The sequence below is a fragment of the Dipodomys ordii genome, unplaced genomic scaffold (assembly GCF_000151885.1).
Source record: "Dipodomys ordii isolate 6190 unplaced genomic scaffold, Dord_2.0 Scaffold77, whole genome shotgun sequence".
NCBI classification, from domain to species: domain Eukaryota; kingdom Metazoa; phylum Chordata; class Mammalia; order Rodentia; family Heteromyidae; genus Dipodomys; species Dipodomys ordii.
Window position 1 is genome coordinate 5,764,325 of NW_012267293.1, and position 16,383 is coordinate 5,780,707.

Genomic DNA, 16,383 nt, shown 5'->3' on the forward strand with positions numbered 1-16,383 from the left:
GGGCTGCAGCGGGGCTCCCGGGGTAGTGAGGCTCCTCCCGGACCTCCCCGTCGCGGTCTGTCGCGCTGGGGTGCGGAGAGGGATCCTGGGGGGCCCGAGGGGCCTCGGCAGGGGGGGAGGCCGCGGAGGGGCCCCGCGTGCCCGCGCCTTCCTTTCGGGGCAGCACCGGCGGTCGGGTCCTGGCCGGAGGCCGAGCCGGGATCCAGGAGCGGCCTGGGGGCCGCGGGGTGCGCTGCTGGTCTCGGGTCTCCGAGGGGTAGGGGCGTGGGTCCTCCAGGGAATCCCGCTCCTCGGCCTCCGTGACGTGCGTGGACTGAAGGCCCGCCTCCCGGGTGTTCTCGGGGTGAGGCTGGGGCTTCCTGGGCCCGCCGCCGCCGGTGGCCAGGATCCTGTTCTTCAGGTCGAGGAGGGCGTCCTTGGCGCTCCTGCTTGCGGTGGAGGCCGGGGGAGGAGGCGCGCGCTCCGCCGAGGCCGGGGCGCGGGGGGCAAGCGGCGAAGGCCGTGGTCTCCCCCGCGTCCGGGCGTCGTCCCCGCCCTGCCGGTCGTCGGACTTGCTGGTACTGGCTGCAAGAGTTCACAGAGCGAGCGTTACAGAACAAGCACTTACAGGCTGCTCAGGCGACACCACTGCTTCAGCACCGGGGACGTGGCTCCAGGACAGTTTGCCTGAAGGACACGCAGTCTGATTCTGTCCCATCAGATTCCTCCTTCGAGGGGATTCTGAAGTGAGACCTTGAGCGGCCGCTGCCCCTTCACTTCCGTGGGTTCTCGCCTTGGGATTCAGCTCAGCCTTTCTGGAAAATGCTTGTGGGGGGGGGGGGGGGGGGGGGGGGGGGGGGGAAGGGGGGGGGGGGGGGGGGGGGGGGGGGGGGGAGGGAGGGAGACAATTACAGCTCCCTGGAGCAGGCACTGGGGCCTTCGCCTCTTTCTTTCCCCCTAAATGACACTGAAAGACCACCATTGGCAGCGCCTTTCCATTGCCTTCAACACTGCAATGAACTAGTGATCGTTAACGGTATGCAAGAGAATGTGCACAGGTGCTGCTCAGATTCTACTATTTTATGTAAGGAGCCTGAGCGCCTTTGGATCTTGGCATGCTGAAGGGTCCTGAGAATCTTGAACAGTGAATGAAGTCATTTTTTTTTAACAGTAGAAAATCTTAACATCGGAAGTTAAAAAAAAATTAGTAGTTTCTAAATGCATTAGAGCTGTTCTTTTTGTACATGATGGATAGTGCTCTACCATACATCATCTTTAGTAGAGAAAACGAACAGATATTATGCAATGAAAAGTGCATATGCCACTTATTCCTATTTTTGTCTTCATTATCTTTAAATGAAAATTTTATGCCCCACTATAGTTGCAGATATTTATCCTTCTCTATCTGGAACCATATATATAGTTGTTACTAATAGGCATGAAATATATATATATATATACACACATATGCCAATTATTGGGGCACTACACAGTCACATATTCGTTCTAATACGTTTTTACTTATTTCCTCCATGCTTAAAACTCCTTCCATAATAGACACATTTGAAGTTCCAAAATAAGGCTTACAATGAGAAGACTCCTGGTATAGAAAATATTCTATTGAATGTAGCTTGGCTGGAGAGCAGAACTGACAGGTGAAGGAATGCTGTTGGGCGGGGGATAGGGGTAGTCACATAGCACTGGGGGCCCTACGGGAGCCCATTTCATCTCTCCCAGAGATTTTCCCAGCATAAATCTGTTTCTTACTGCAGCCTTGCTGGGACCCTCACAGCACACAGTGGACAGAAAGCTCCCCATCTCTGGCAAAAATGCAGAGAAGCAGGAAAGAAGACAATCATTTCCATAGTTGGTTTTGATGCCAAACAAATGAACTAGACAACTGGAATTCTTCTGAGTAGAGCTGTACTCCAAAATAATGGAATAAAAACTAAAAATTCTTAAATGTTATATACAAGAGGACCAGTAGTTAAAAAAAAACAAGTCCCAGTATATCTGTAAAAATGTTCTCTCCCTATCAAAATAAGCCCCCCCTCCATTAAACCATGATACAAATCATCAGAGAACTAGCATCTTAATAGTCCTGTAGTGATTTTAGTCTTTGGGAAGATCAATTCCTAAAAAGATCACAGAAACATCTTAGTAACCAATATGCAAACTGAGTCCTGTGAAATCATTCACCAAGAAGCTTTAAACTTAAGAGCATGATTCAAAGTCACACAAAACAAACAGCAAATGAAAACAGGTAGGAGACAGCCACAAATGCAGTGCTTACTTGTTGGAATAGCGACAATGAAGGCTTTGGAGTGTGGCCCGGGACCTCTCCTGTTTGTAGCCCGGATTTTGAACAGATAGCGTTCCCCAGGCTGCAGACCATCCACCAGGGCAGAAGTAGTGTGTCCGGGGTAGGTGAGAGACTTTGCTCCAAATGGTTTGAGAGCCGGGGCGTAGGAAAGAATGTATTCTGAAATGATTTGGCAGACGGTTGGAAGGAAGGAATGGGAAACAGTCCCGGGTCCAGCAGACGGACTGGATGGGCAGCATGAGTTAGAACTCACATCACAAAAATTAAACACACTAGCAATGCACGCCAAGTTCACAGCCGAAGCAGGAAGGGGCAGAGGTGAACTCTCTCATTTGGACACCAGACAGGCTTTGAAGGTTATGAACAGGCAATTTGCTTTTTTAAGACGCTGAAGCATATGAAACTCAGGAAAAACATTCACCAAAGAATATGTACACTTTTTTGTATATTCATTTTATTTTAGTTTTAGTTTTTGCACTGGTCCTGGGACTTGAACTTGGGGCCCGGACACTGTCTCTCGGCTCCTCTGGCTCAAGGCTAGTGCTCTACTGCTTGAGCTACAGCTCCATTTCCAGCCTTTTTAGGGGGGGGGGGGGGGGAGTGGTTAATTGGAGATAAGAGTCTCACAGACTTTCCTGCCCAAGACTGGCTTCAAATTGAGGTCCTTAGATCCCAGCCTCATGATGTATATTCATTTATTAGCATGCTATGATTATGTTGACAAATCTTCAATAATACCAAAAAAAGTGACATCTAAGAACTGATTCTAAATAAACACTCACATCTTCAAGAGCTTCAGTTTGTCTAGTTCAATTACTTCTATTAGCAAGTTGAACCAGGAGAAAATATTTTTTGAAATATAAATTCTTCATTTTGTAGGAATTATAAAAAAATTCTTACTCCACATTGCTGATAAGGATGTTTCACAAAATTGTGTATGTGTGTGTGTGTGTTTGTGTGTGAAGGCCTTATGTTCTCATTTGTTTTTTGTTTTGTTGGGGTTTTGTTTTGTTTTGTTTTTTGCTTAAAAGCTGTGTTCTACCACTTGAGCCACACCTTCACTTTTTTGCTAGTTAACTGGAGATAGAGCCTCATAGACTACTTGCCTGAGCTGGCTTAAAACCATGATCCTCATATTTCAGCTCCTCAGTAGCTAGGATTATAGGCATGAGTCACCAGCACCTGATACTCAACAGAATTTGTAAAGTTGCAAAGCAATATATTTATTCGATCTCCAAGGTTTCCACGTTTAATTAGCCCTACAGATAAGTATATTAAGGCCTTGAACTTCAAAAACCATGGAATTCAATCCAAGGAACTAAAATACCTCTTTGATTGCATAGAAATACTGTAACACAGTCATATTTTAGAGTATGATTTTTAACCCTCAACTATAAACTATCCTTTTTTTCCTCAGTCAACCCAAGATTTGCAAAATTTATTAACTCAATAAGAGAACAACCTAACTAAGAAAATAATCACAGAGAGTCACAGAGAAATCAGCCAATTCTAAGGAAGATGAGGCTCTTTTATTTTCCCTAACTTCCAATCTTTCAAAAGAACATTAATTTTGAAACTTTCCAACAAAATGTTTTTACAGCATTTATCCACAAAACACAGCATTCTTTTCTCATTGAAAATGAGTAAGCTAGTCATTTGTGGTGGTCAAAGTAAGAACTAAGAGAACCCACTCTCTGAAAGTTTGTAATTCTGATTTTTTAAGAGATTCCTTCATCTGGAAAAAGTATTAAACCATGTAAAGTATATATTCTTCTGCTATGTTTGATACTTCTTGTGTAGAAAATGCCCCCAATGAATTATAAATTTCAGCCCCACTACTACACCTTTGTGAAAACCAAGCAGAGATAGGATACATGAATTTTCATGTATGGAAACTCAATTTGCTGGGTGTGGTGACTTATGCCTGTAATCTCTGCTAGTTGGGAGGTGGAGATCACTGAGGTTCAAGGCCAGCCCAGGTAAAGCATTAGTGAAAACCCTCTTAACCAAACAAGTTGGGATGTGATGGTATACACCTGTAATCCAGGCTGTATAAGAGAAATGGGTAGGAAAATTGAAGTTTGAAGCTAGTTCTATGTAAAAGTGAGACTCTATCTGAAAAGTAATTAAAAGTCAAAAGGGCTTAGGGAATGACTCAAGTGGTAGAGCACTTGCTTAGTAAGCACAGTGACTTCGTTCAAACCCCAGTAGTTCCAAAAATATTTTTTAATACTTAGTAGCTATCATTATTTCTAGAAATATTTACTTGGTGATTAGGGGCCTCTTTGCAAAGAGCTATAAATATAAACTAAGATGCAGGCAAGAAGAAGGCCAAATCAGTAGTAGGTAATAAATTTACTAGAGAATAATAACTGTCTTTTTTGAAACTAAAGCTATCATCAGCCAAAAAAAGTCTTTATTCCATTTACAGAGGCTTTATGGCCTCAGTGCTGGACACAGAAGGAACCAATGCGCAGACTATCATAACAACCATTATTTAAAAGGGCCAACTAAGTATTTCTTCTCCTCCTCGGTGTCTGACTTGTTCCAGTGGGATGAGGAGTAAGCAAGAGGAGCAGTGTCACCTATTCTGAGAAAACTAGGAAATGACAAAATATCTACTTCCTCACCTTCTACTGTGCTCTGAAAAGACCCCCTAATGGCAGCAAAGAGAACTCAGAGTTAAATGCAAAAACAAAAAAAAGTTCATTGATATTTCCAATTAAGAATTTTTTCAAAGGAGACTGGCAGTAATATTCTAGCTTTCTTTAAGCTTATATAAACTTTTCTGGTTGTCTCTCAGTCCCTAGTAACCATAAAGGATATTCCTTCTTCATTACTTTCCTACCCCAAGAGTGTTTTTGTCTAGGCATGATCTGATTCCTTATGATGTCCTCAGACTCCTGAAAGCTATTTAAATCCTTTTACATTGCAGCAAAATTATTTCTGGGTTTATTTAATATTCTCAATAGACTATACTTTAACTAGTTGTGAATATGTTATCCTATTTTTATTCTTTGAAAGCTCTTATACTCTTTAATACTTCAGTGTTATGCTTTCTTCAACCTCAGTAAATAAATACAGATGATAAACAGAAAATAAATCCATTTTCTGGAAATTATTACTTGAGTGTTTCAAAGCCATTAAAAGTATTTATGGTCTCATTAAAGGTATTTATGGCCCCGTGGGGTTCCCGCTGATTCCTAGACTCTCAGTTTTCTTGGCACACTGAAAAGCCCAGAGCATGAAACTAGGATGGATCGAGGCATAGTTATACCACGTCATTCAGCGCATCCCTGATTGCAGGAATAATCACGGATAATCGCCTTGGAGACCACCTACATGCCAGACAATGAAAGCCCTGCCTGAAAGGCCCTCAGCCCTACCCAGCACGTCCTCTACTTCCTCCCCAGACACCAGAGCTGGGAACAGAGCAGGATCATCATAGTGGGTACCACTTAGGGTTCAAGGAAGAGAGGGCCTACCTTTCACTCTGCCCTCTGTCTCAGGCAGTGGGTCCCAGGACGCCGTGACCACTGTAGGCTTGCCACTGACTGGCCAGACGTTCAAGTTTTCAGGAGCTGTGGTGGGAGCTGCAAGGTGACAAAGAATGGACCAGTTTACAACACCCTCATGGTCAGCCTGGGTGGAACAGGCATGCAGGCCGAGTGCGTGCACTGATCACTGGAAAGCCCATGTCTTCATTGGATGGCATGTGAGAGGAAATTTTGCACTTGCTCTTTGAGGAATAGGGTGATGCATGCCACTTGTGCCAGTTTAGGCAGGGAATCTAGACATAGCTAGGGAAAGGCTTTTAGGAATTCAGGATTCCCCCTCATAACTAAACACTGAAAATATATAAAGATTATAAAAAAGAAACCCAGGTGCAACTCCTTTTTACTACAACTTTTAAAGAAATGATGTAAAAGAAATCAGAGCCTTGGCTACAAAGGAAAAATCTTCCCCAGAGTCAAGTAGAACTTCAGCCTCAGGAAAGAAATAGATGGCGTCAGGCTGGAGACCCATGCATCCCCACCGGGATCCCCACACAGGACGGAGACTTGCATGCCTGCACACTGGGGCCTAATGGCTCCACAGGTCAGAACCACAAGCTAGGGAATGTCCAGCAGTAGGAAAGACAAGATTCCCTAACTCCTCTGCAACTCCTCTGCACCTGGGGAATGGGGAGGAGCAGAGAGAGCTGGAAGATTCTGTGGTTCTAGGAAAACCCAAGGAAAAAGTTCACGAAGATCCTATCTTGACCAGTAAAACACTCGGCATGGTAATAGATTTTTGTATCTCTAGCTACATGAGAGGTTTAAACAACAACAACAACAAAAAGGATCACAGGACCATTGTACCAGACCAACTAGGGCAAAAACTTGAGACTATTCAAAAACATTACTAAAATAAGAAAGAACTGGGGTATGGCTCAAAGTATTGAGAGCCTCCTTGGCAAGTTGAAGGTTTAAGTCTCAGTACTGCCAGGAAAAAAAAAGACATACTAAGAAATATTATCAAAATTCAGGTTTCATGTGATTTAAGCACTTATGCTAGCCTTGGTCACTACTGGCTTCTTAATTGGTTTTAAATCGTATTACAGGAGTAATTCCCAGAATGGAAAACCAAAAGTGAGTTCAAATACAGACCAGATTCTGGCGTTCTTTGAAAGACGGAGGTGCTCCACTTGCCGTCTCTTTCCCCCTGTGAAATACGGACTGCAAACTCATACACGGTGTCTGGAATCAGGTTTTCTACCAACACGCGTCGGTGGGCGATTTGCTTGTAGTCCCACCTGGCTGACTCCCCCTTTTCTCGATAGCGCACAGTGTACTGTCTACAAGAAACACAACACAGTATACAGCCCGCTGACAAATCCTCTGCAGGAGAACCCATGGCCCTGCTGCTGTCCTGCCCTGAAGTGACAGCTTCTGCAGGAAGCAGCCAGAGCAAAGAGGCACAAAGCCTAAGCTTGGATGACATTACCGACTCAGACTGCTTACATTCCAGTGTCAAAAATAACCCAGGAAATACGAAGCATTGAGGCGTTTAACAGCAAAAAAAAATCTCATCATTGGAAAGACTGAGCACAGATCACAAAAGGAATAAGCAAATTAGGAATGAATTTTTATGAGGCAATAGCTCATATATCCTATATGTGTGTGTATATGTGTGTATATGTATGTGTCTGTGTCTGTGTGTCTGTCTGTCTTGCAGGTTTGCAGGGGGCTGTGGAAGTAACAATAGTAAGGACCAAAATGGAAGTAATGGTATCCTAGCTTCCCAAAAAGGATTAAATTCAGAAAAAGCAGGCATGATTTCCATAAACTCAGGAGGAAAAGAAGCATGTGGTTTTGAGTAGATTCAAGACTATGAAATGGAGTAAAATATTTGTAACAAATAGAACAGGGCAGAGGATATAATAAAGGGGCCCAGGGTGTGACTTCCAGGGAGAGAAACTGAGTGCAACCAAACATGGTAATACCCAGAACCCCAGAGAGCGGACATCCGCAATGCTTTAAGAGTGGCAAATGCTGTTTACTAGATTCTTCTTCAATGAACTTTTTTTCTCACAGCCTCTTTGCAATAGGAAGTATTTGGTGCATTAAAAATGTGCTACTTATTATATTTCATAAGACAAGAGAAGACTTCAGTTGAAGACCTGGCACAGCAATTAACAGTGGAGTTCCAAGAAAACGCAAGCCTTTGTTGGTTCTCATCAAGATGTCGGAAACCAAGCCCCAGTGGTAATCTGGAACACTTTGGGCTGGTGAAAGCTATATGGCTAGAGGATCACTGTGATTCTTCTGAGGTCTTTCAAAGATGAAGAAGTAGTGAAGGAAATTATGTGTATAATATGATGTGCAATATGTAGACATACAAACACGTATACTTATACATATACATAGTCTAAGCATGGGAGTCCACTAATTTCAGATTCCCCTTTCCAGGTAGCAGATAGACTCAGTTTCAGTAGTCCAACACATTTTGGCCCTCCTTGGGTTATATAAAGTATTTGCTCCTTGATTAGACATGGGAACTTTTGATAGACATATTTACCAGTAGCCTTTTAGCAAAAAAATTAGTTTAATCAGCCAGGCACCAGTAACCTGCCTGTAATCCTTGCATCTCAAGGCTGAGATCTGAGACTCAAAGCAAACAAACACAAGAGATTTAGCTCCAATTAGCCAGTAATAAGTCAAAAGTAGAGGTGGGGCTCAAGTGGTAAAATGCCAGCCTTGAATGAAAAAGCTAAACAAGAGTGAGAGACCCTAAAATCAAGCCTCAAGACTAGTACACACACACACTTACACACTAACATATACACATATATACACACAATAGCATACATACACTAGCATACACATATACATTAGCATGCACACATGCATTAGCAAACAAACATACACAAATTCATTTAACCTTATGATTATTTTGTCTTTGTTTTTGCAAATGAATATAAAAGCTAGACTAGCATGAGGTTGCATTCTAAGAGAAAATAAGGTGTATTTTCTAGATATGTGCTAGACATGAGCTAGATATGGGCTAGACATAATGTTTGGCAAATGTCTGGGTGTGAGGCATTGGACAAATGTCCACCATTCTACATAAAATTCCAGCCTGCTGCTGTCTTTCAGTAAGACACTTCCCAAAGTACGTGCCACACCAAAACGGGACACCAATGAGACAAAATTAAATCACAAGCAGGGCAAGGAAGAGACAGAATCCACAAAATTTCCAGGCCCAGGGTAAACCAGGTAAGTGGGATGTGAGGTCTTAGTGTGTGCACCATCAGTTTGCAGGAACTAGTGTGTCACAGGACAGCATGGGCACCATTCGGCTATAGAAGGTCCAGCAGTCAAATAAGGAATAGAATCATTACATACACATTACTCCTAGGCCAGAAAAGCCCATGTCTCACACACAAGGATGAAGGAATGAACCAAAGTACCTGGATGCAGCAGCTTTCTTCTGCTTTTCCAAAATTGGATCCACCCAGGCCACCAGCACAGACTGAGAGGACATAACACGTACAGTGATGTCTTTGGGTACATCCAGTTCATCCTCTTCTGAAATGACATCGGAAGAACTGAGTCTCTAATGACAGGCTTTGCCCTGACTTCCTCTGGCTTTCTGAGCCTGTAATTCACCCTGTGTCATGTTTAGATTGTTTGTACTTAAGGTGAGTATAATGAAGTAAATAGAAAGCTGAGCAATTATTTGATTGGTCAGTATAGAAAACCAGACTCTCCTGTTCTTAAGCCCAACCTAAGGAATGGCAGTTCACCACTTGACCCAATCGACATATAGACCAGCGCAAGGAAGGTGCTGTTCTGGGGTATAAGCAACTCAGGGTTTGCTCAACAGACACTGTAAGGTTCTGAGAAACAATAAACATTTCATGGAAAGCAAATGTTTAGAGGAGTCTATGAGACTCTTATTTCCAAGTAACTACCAGAAAAAAACAGAAGTGGAGTTGTGGCTCAAGTGTCAGAACGTAGTCTTGAGCACAAAAGCTCAGGGACAGTGCCCAGACCCTGAGTTCAAGCGCCATAACCAACAAAAAGAAAAAAAAATAGTGTAGTGCCTCCTTTTCCCTCTTGTGGCAGAGCTACCACACAGTGAAGCCACCTCAAATACAGAGCGAAATCAATTCCATCACAAGAACGCTGCAGCCTCGGAGTATGCAAGAAAGAAGCGTATACCCAGCATGTGGCCAGCTCTGCCCTCTTGCCCTCGCCATCCCCCATGGACTGGTGTGGTTTTCCACTGCCAGCAGCATGAGGAAGCAGCAGGGAGCTCATAGCACCGCATGGCCTCCCAAAGTGCATCCTGGGAAACGTACCTGAAATCTTGCGTTTCGTGAGGGCAGCCCTATAGACCGGCTGGCTCTGCCCCTGGGAGTTCATGGACTGCAGGGAGACCACATACACCGACTCTGAGGCTGTGGACCAAAGAAGGCATGAAAGCATCTCTCCAAGCCCCTTAGACAACTAGAGAGCTGTCCAAGTACTGCAGGAACTAAACTCAGAAAGAACACTACTTGGTTCCACGTTTACCTAGGTAATTCCTGGGGAGAAATCAGTTTCTTATTTTTCAACATCAGAGAAATAAAGAATGCTTAAAAAGTGTACTTAACCAATTTCCTTTTACTTCCTACAAAGAAAAGAGGGAGGTTAATGTGATTCTATCTGCCATAAAAACGAAGGGAGGAAAGGAAAGGAGCCCTGGCACCCGTCAGCAATTTACAACGTCTTTGTAATCTTCTCAGATGCTGTGTCCGTCACAATGCACATCCTCGAAATGGAGTCTCTGCAGCTTTGCTAAGAGAGCCTGGGAGAGTTACCCAGATTCATCTTTTGGTTAGTTACTCCTCCCTCCCCCTCAGAGATAGATCCTACTACTCTCCAATTTAATCAAAATTGCATTTGGAAAAAACATTACAATACTAGACCAGAACTTGTTCCCTTTCCCTTAAGTACTGTGGAACTGTTAGTCTGAGGCTCAGGTGACACCCTGACGGAGTCAGAATCTGAGACATTGTTGAGAGGCGTGAAGAGTAGGCTATGGGGCCTAGTTGGAGAAGGGAGGTCACTGGGAGCCTCTCTCGGGTTTCTATCTTGTTCTGCCCCTTCCTATCAGCCCTCTTTCCTGTCCACCAGGATGTGAGCTGGTTCTCCAGGCCTACACCACCATGCCTTCCCCGCATGAGGGACTAAACCGGAAAGCCCTCTGAAACGGTAAGCCAAAACCAACCTGTCTTCCTTTAAGTCGGCTAAGATGGAGACCCACCCAATGAAAACATTCATTTTGAAAAAAAAATGCCCTCCTGAAACATCAGGAATGCAAAAATAGGGCTTCTTTTCTCCTGCTGCAGAATTTGGCCTGCCTCACCAACACAGAGCCAATCCACATGAGAGAGGCAGCTCCGGAACGAAGGGCTGATGCGTTTCCCAATGACTCTGCAGCTTCAGGGCACTGGGTCTCTAAGAGTAGGTCTTGCTGCTAATACCGACACCAAGCTTCACACGGCATGGACTGCCCAGATGTCTCCTCTCACTTCCTATGGCTTAGCAACAGAGACATGGCTGGTCTTTCTCCTGAAGGAAGTCTAGAATCTGTACTTGAAATGACCTTGAGTCTGCCTGGCTTGGAGATGCCTTATATCCTCCTCTCCACAGGGGAAATGTGGAGACCAGGTTGTCATGTGGCTGACCCGTCACAGGTACATCTAACTGCCCGCAGTGCTAGTCCAGATGCTGGCAGCTGCCAGAACACCAGCAATGCAGCAGGCACCTCTAGCTGCTGCAAGAAGATTGCTCTAGTTTCTGTCCATCTCCACCAGGCCAAATCCAGGCTGGTCAGCACTTGCAGTGCAGCTCAGAGAAGCAGCCTTGGGAATCCCGAGGACTGTGGAGATGCTTATCCAGATTCCAGAATAAAACACTAAGCAACAAGCACCGCGATGCCTTCCTCATGGTTACCCCACTTCCTCACAGGCCAATGGCTGTCGGTCCTCCTTTCCAGCCCCAGACTTCACATCACTGACAGAAGGTGAGCACCACCTCCAGCCCCCATACCACCACAGTGGAGGAAGCTGAGAGATACCAGAGCCCATGTGAGTAAACACACTGCCAGGTGTTACTGAGTCTTCCAAGAAGGCCCAATAAACCAGAGCCGCTCCCTTGCCTGTCTACTGAATGACAGAAGATACCAGCCTAAATATTTATTACTTGTAAAAAGCAAGATGGCGGACACGCCTCAGGATGAGACAGCTTTGCTGGTCCTGGCTGCCCTGAACCCCTGGCTCTCTGCAGCCAGGCTTCCTCCAGGAGAAGGCCATGAGAAGTGACCCAGCCTTGCTTACCCAACCTCTGAATTCACCAAGTAGATAGAGGAAAGGAAAGTGGGGCAAACCATGACCTTGTTTCCAGACACAGGGAAGCACCAGCCTGAGAGGTAGGCGGTGCTCTCTCAGAATGTGGCCTGTGTCCCCATTTAGGCCTGTCAATAAATACAGACATCCTAGACTGGACTATGCGCATAATGTCTCCAGGTCTCAGCAAATGTTCTCATTGGCATTCCATGTAAAAGTCTTCTTTTTTCCAGGCAGGGGCCCAGGAAGGGAGGAAGGAAGGCCTGCTTTGTAGCTTCACTCAGCAGCCACAATGCTTTATCTCCATGGGATTCAAGGTTCAGGGCCCCGGAATTCAAAGACAAAGCTTCAAACAACACAACAATGAAAGGAAAGCCAAGACAGTAAAACACTAGTCCCCACTTGTATCTGGAAAACATGATCTGACTTAGAAATCTGACAGCAACTCAGAAAGCAGCTTTGACCTGTCACTAACTACAACTTAAAGTGATGGAGGCTCTGACAGAGACAAGAACAAAAGAGTATCATCTTGAATCATTGTCATCTCTGGAAAATGAATATTCCATCTTAAGATAGTGTTCTAGCACCAGTGAGCTCTAGATACCAAAATGATCACAGAGTTCAGCAAAGAACTGTATATCAAATAATAATAAACTCACCTAGCTTTTTAATCTCGTGTGTCCGCTCATCTCTGGTGAGTGGAACGTAATTCATCTTCCGGCCACTTTCTCCATAGCCCAGAAGAAACCCTCGTGACCTGCGTGGACTCTTGGCTCCAGACAGGCGGGGTGCCTTCCACGCCACGGACAGCTTGTCGTCGGAAGACCGGACTCGCATGCGCAAGGGCTTGTTGGGCACTTCCTTTTCTTAAAGAGGACATGACACAGAAGCCATCAAACAGTACACAGAGTGGAGGTTAGCCCTCTTGTACACAAAGCCCATGCAAACATTGAGCCTCAACAATTAGCTGCTGGGCTTCAGCATCCATTCTCGGTAACCAGTTCCAGTAGGCTCATTTCCCCTGCAGGATTATCTTCCCCATTTTATAACCAATAGGTCTCAAGAACTTAAAATGAAAACATACCATGTGTTGAGGCTGCCAGACCAAAATCTTGGATGCTTCGCGATGTCTCTTTTCATCTATTTCCTTTTGCCCCTCTCCCCACCCAATATGTAGGCCCAAACTATATATTCTCTGGCAACAGCTAAATGTCAAGACAAAAATACAGAGCCCCATTATGGGCTAATTTTGATCCCTCCTCAAAAGGGCTTTATCACTGCAGTGTTGGAAACACAGGCTCACCTTGCCTTTGCACTAAACTGCTAAGAGCTTGGTACTAACTGACTGCTGTGTGGGGTCTGAGCTTCTCTTCCATGTGCAAGTCCTGCCTCTCCTTCAGTCAAACCTTGGCTCTAGCATACCAAGATGCTGTCTTCAGTATTTCTTATTTTCTTCTTGGTGAATCAACAAGCTATAAGAAATCCTCTTGCAGACTGATCTTGGGAAATGCATCTGTTGTTAGATTTCTCGTAGCAGTGCGCTCTGGTGGTCATTGCCTAGTGTTTACAGATCTAAATTAGCATCAAGGAAGAGCTGGAAACAACTATTACCACCTTGCCTTTACAATCTAGCCCTCATCTGAGGAGGCCACTGGATGAATGACTATCTCCAGTCATGTAAGCCTTCTGCTTCCTTTACTATGTACATTAACTCCATCCTCATTTCTGACTAATTTTATCAGACTAGAAAATTTTTAGCTAAGCTAAATAAGACCTAAAAACAAAAATGAGTATCACAAGTGAGTGTGAACCTCGGTAACATGTAAATAATTAGCCATTGCAGTTGATTTACCTGAAGCGTCCGACACCTAGTCCCCATGTCATAGATGTAACCAAAGAAATATCCTTTCGTGGGTCAGCGGGAGTTTTCCCTTCTGTTATTGGGCACCTCATTCCTAACTACTACTGGGGGAGTAGTAGCTGAGCTTCAATAGTTATTTTCCCTAATACACAAGATGGTGATTGTTTGAAAGTTTTTGTGTGTGACACACTGGAATAGTTCAACAAAATGAAATACACACAAGCTCCAGCGAGTCTAGAAAATGAACTGCTGCACAGAGATGGCGCGCTCTGCCCACAGCTCTGCGTCATTTCCGTGTCCTTTCCAGGCAAGCATCTGAAAGGGGAGTGTACCCAGGGCTCTCTCACTGCCAGCCTGGAGGATGATCTGATGGCTGCCCTAGGTGCTCGCCAGGAAACTGCAGAATCAAAATGGTGATGCACCAAAAGACCTTGCATGCCGCCCCTCTCCCCTGCGGAGATGAGATCACTGAGGGGGAAGAAGTGAATTCCAAGGGCGAGGAACTTTGTCACAGATGGCTGAGGTGCCTCCCCCGGACTCTGTCCTGATACACACTAGGTCCTGCCCAGTGGCAGGACAGAGCTGCCCCAAGGGACTGCACAGCTCCCACACCCTTGGGCACCAGCTTGTGTCCAGCCACTCCCCCTGGACCTTCAGGATGCTTCCAGGCCACTGAACAGCTGCAGGGAAGAGAGTCACGCTTCCTCTGACAGCTCAGTATCAAGCCTTTTCTAGATCGAACTGGCTGTTCACAATGACGATTCGTCTAGTTGCCCTTCCAGCAAGCAGCCCCACGACAAGGAGGAAAGGGGTCCATCACTCAGAAGTGAAGCAGGAACCTGAATGCAACCATTCTGCTTCCCAATGTGCACCTTCATAACAATTCCCCTTCCATTTAAACCGACCCCTCTCACCAGCCTCCCGAGACCCTGCGATGTGGGTCTGGACATGCTTCCTGCAGAGGGCAAACTCTGGCCTATCCAGCAGGCACTAAACACAATGAGCCAGTTGGTTTCCTCAGCAGGCAGAAAATGGACAAGAGGAGGACTCTTCTCAAAGGCTGCTCCTGTGACCACCTGGAATTCACTGTGTGGGTGAAGCCACAGAGCCAAGCGAGAGTGAAACCCGTCAAACACAATCATCGATCTCTCTTGCAGATCTTTGGATTTAGAAAGGCCAACCACATTTTTCCTTTCTTCAAAATTCTGAGTAATACACACCATCAGGCATCTTTTTTAGATAATCTTTTATGATCCCCTTTCAGCTGATGTTCACTTAGGCAAACTCTCCAGATGGTTCAAATCCATTTGCAATTAAACCCTGGAAGTGTTTTCTCAAAGCTGTATGTGACCGCCTCACCAAAGCCTTCTAAATTTTTCTCATAAATCTCTGTAGGTCTTTTATCTTGAAAACAGGAAGTCACAACTGCCAAGAACAATCAAGCTCCCATCCACCAGTGCTGAGTGTATTGCAAACTTGGCAGAACACATTGCTCTGATAGTTCTTGGTGCAACAGAACCAGGTAAGGCATACTTAGAGCTGGTGGGGAACAGAAGATCTGCAGCATCTATTACACATCATCTACCTGGCAGGGTAGCAGGTAAAGCAATTGCCACCCGATTGAAGTAGACCAGAAAGCCATTCAGGCTGAGGGGGATGTTTCTTCTGATTCACCAGCCTCACAAATTATCAAACATTCGGATGGAATCAAAACATATAGAATCAAACATTCTATACGGAATCAAAAATCTATTCTTTATGCAAAAAAAAATTCAACATGTTGCTTCACCTCTTTCTAATTCTGTTAGTTAAATGTGAACAATTTTAAGTTGAGCTGATTCAGAATCTAAATTCAGAGTCTATATCCAATCTATTATGCAGTGTTGTCTTATCTCATTCTCCATGAACCTCAGTTTTGTCTGGACAATAGTATATAACACATCAGGTTTGAGAATATAATCCAGGCAAAGTATCTAGTGTCACTAGTGTTTATGGAAGTCACAGTTTAGATCCTAAGGATCCCCCAAAAGTCCATATGGCAAAGGATTGGTCCCTGGTGTGGTATTACTGATAGGTATAGAAGCTGTAAGGAGTGGAACCTAGAGGAGGCTGATAGGACACTTAAAGTCTCACCAATAAAAGGGAGAGTGACACCACAGCCTCTTTTATTCCCTGGGTGACCTAGCCATGAAGCAAGAAGTTTTACTCTGCCACGGGTCTAAAGTAACAGGGCCAACTCATCATGGAATGCTACCTCTCTAGCTGCGATCCAAAATATACCTTTTTCCTTCATAACCTCATTATCTGGTATTTGTTCATGGTGGGAAGCTAACACAGCGGTCA

The 16,383-nt window shown here is 44.8% G+C and overlaps 1 protein-coding gene across 1 annotated transcript in view; it reads right to left on the reverse strand.

Annotated features, from left to right (window-relative positions):
• Positions 1-16,383, reverse strand: part of Fndc1 (fibronectin type III domain containing 1) — a 52,495-nt gene that overhangs the window by 26,295 nt on the left and 9,817 nt on the right. Inside the window, exons 4-10 of the mRNA XM_013024533.1 lie at positions 12,839-13,045; positions 10,149-10,247; positions 9,255-9,372; positions 6,952-7,139; positions 5,788-5,895; positions 2,273-2,461; positions 44-564 (exon numbers count right to left, since the gene is read on the reverse strand). Coding sequence (XP_012879987.1) covers positions 44-564; positions 2,273-2,461; positions 5,788-5,895; positions 6,952-7,139; positions 9,255-9,372; positions 10,149-10,247; positions 12,839-13,045 — 1,430 coding nt within the window. The remainder of the gene's footprint in view (positions 1-43; positions 565-2,272; positions 2,462-5,787; positions 5,896-6,951; positions 7,140-9,254; positions 9,373-10,148; positions 10,248-12,838; positions 13,046-16,383) is intronic.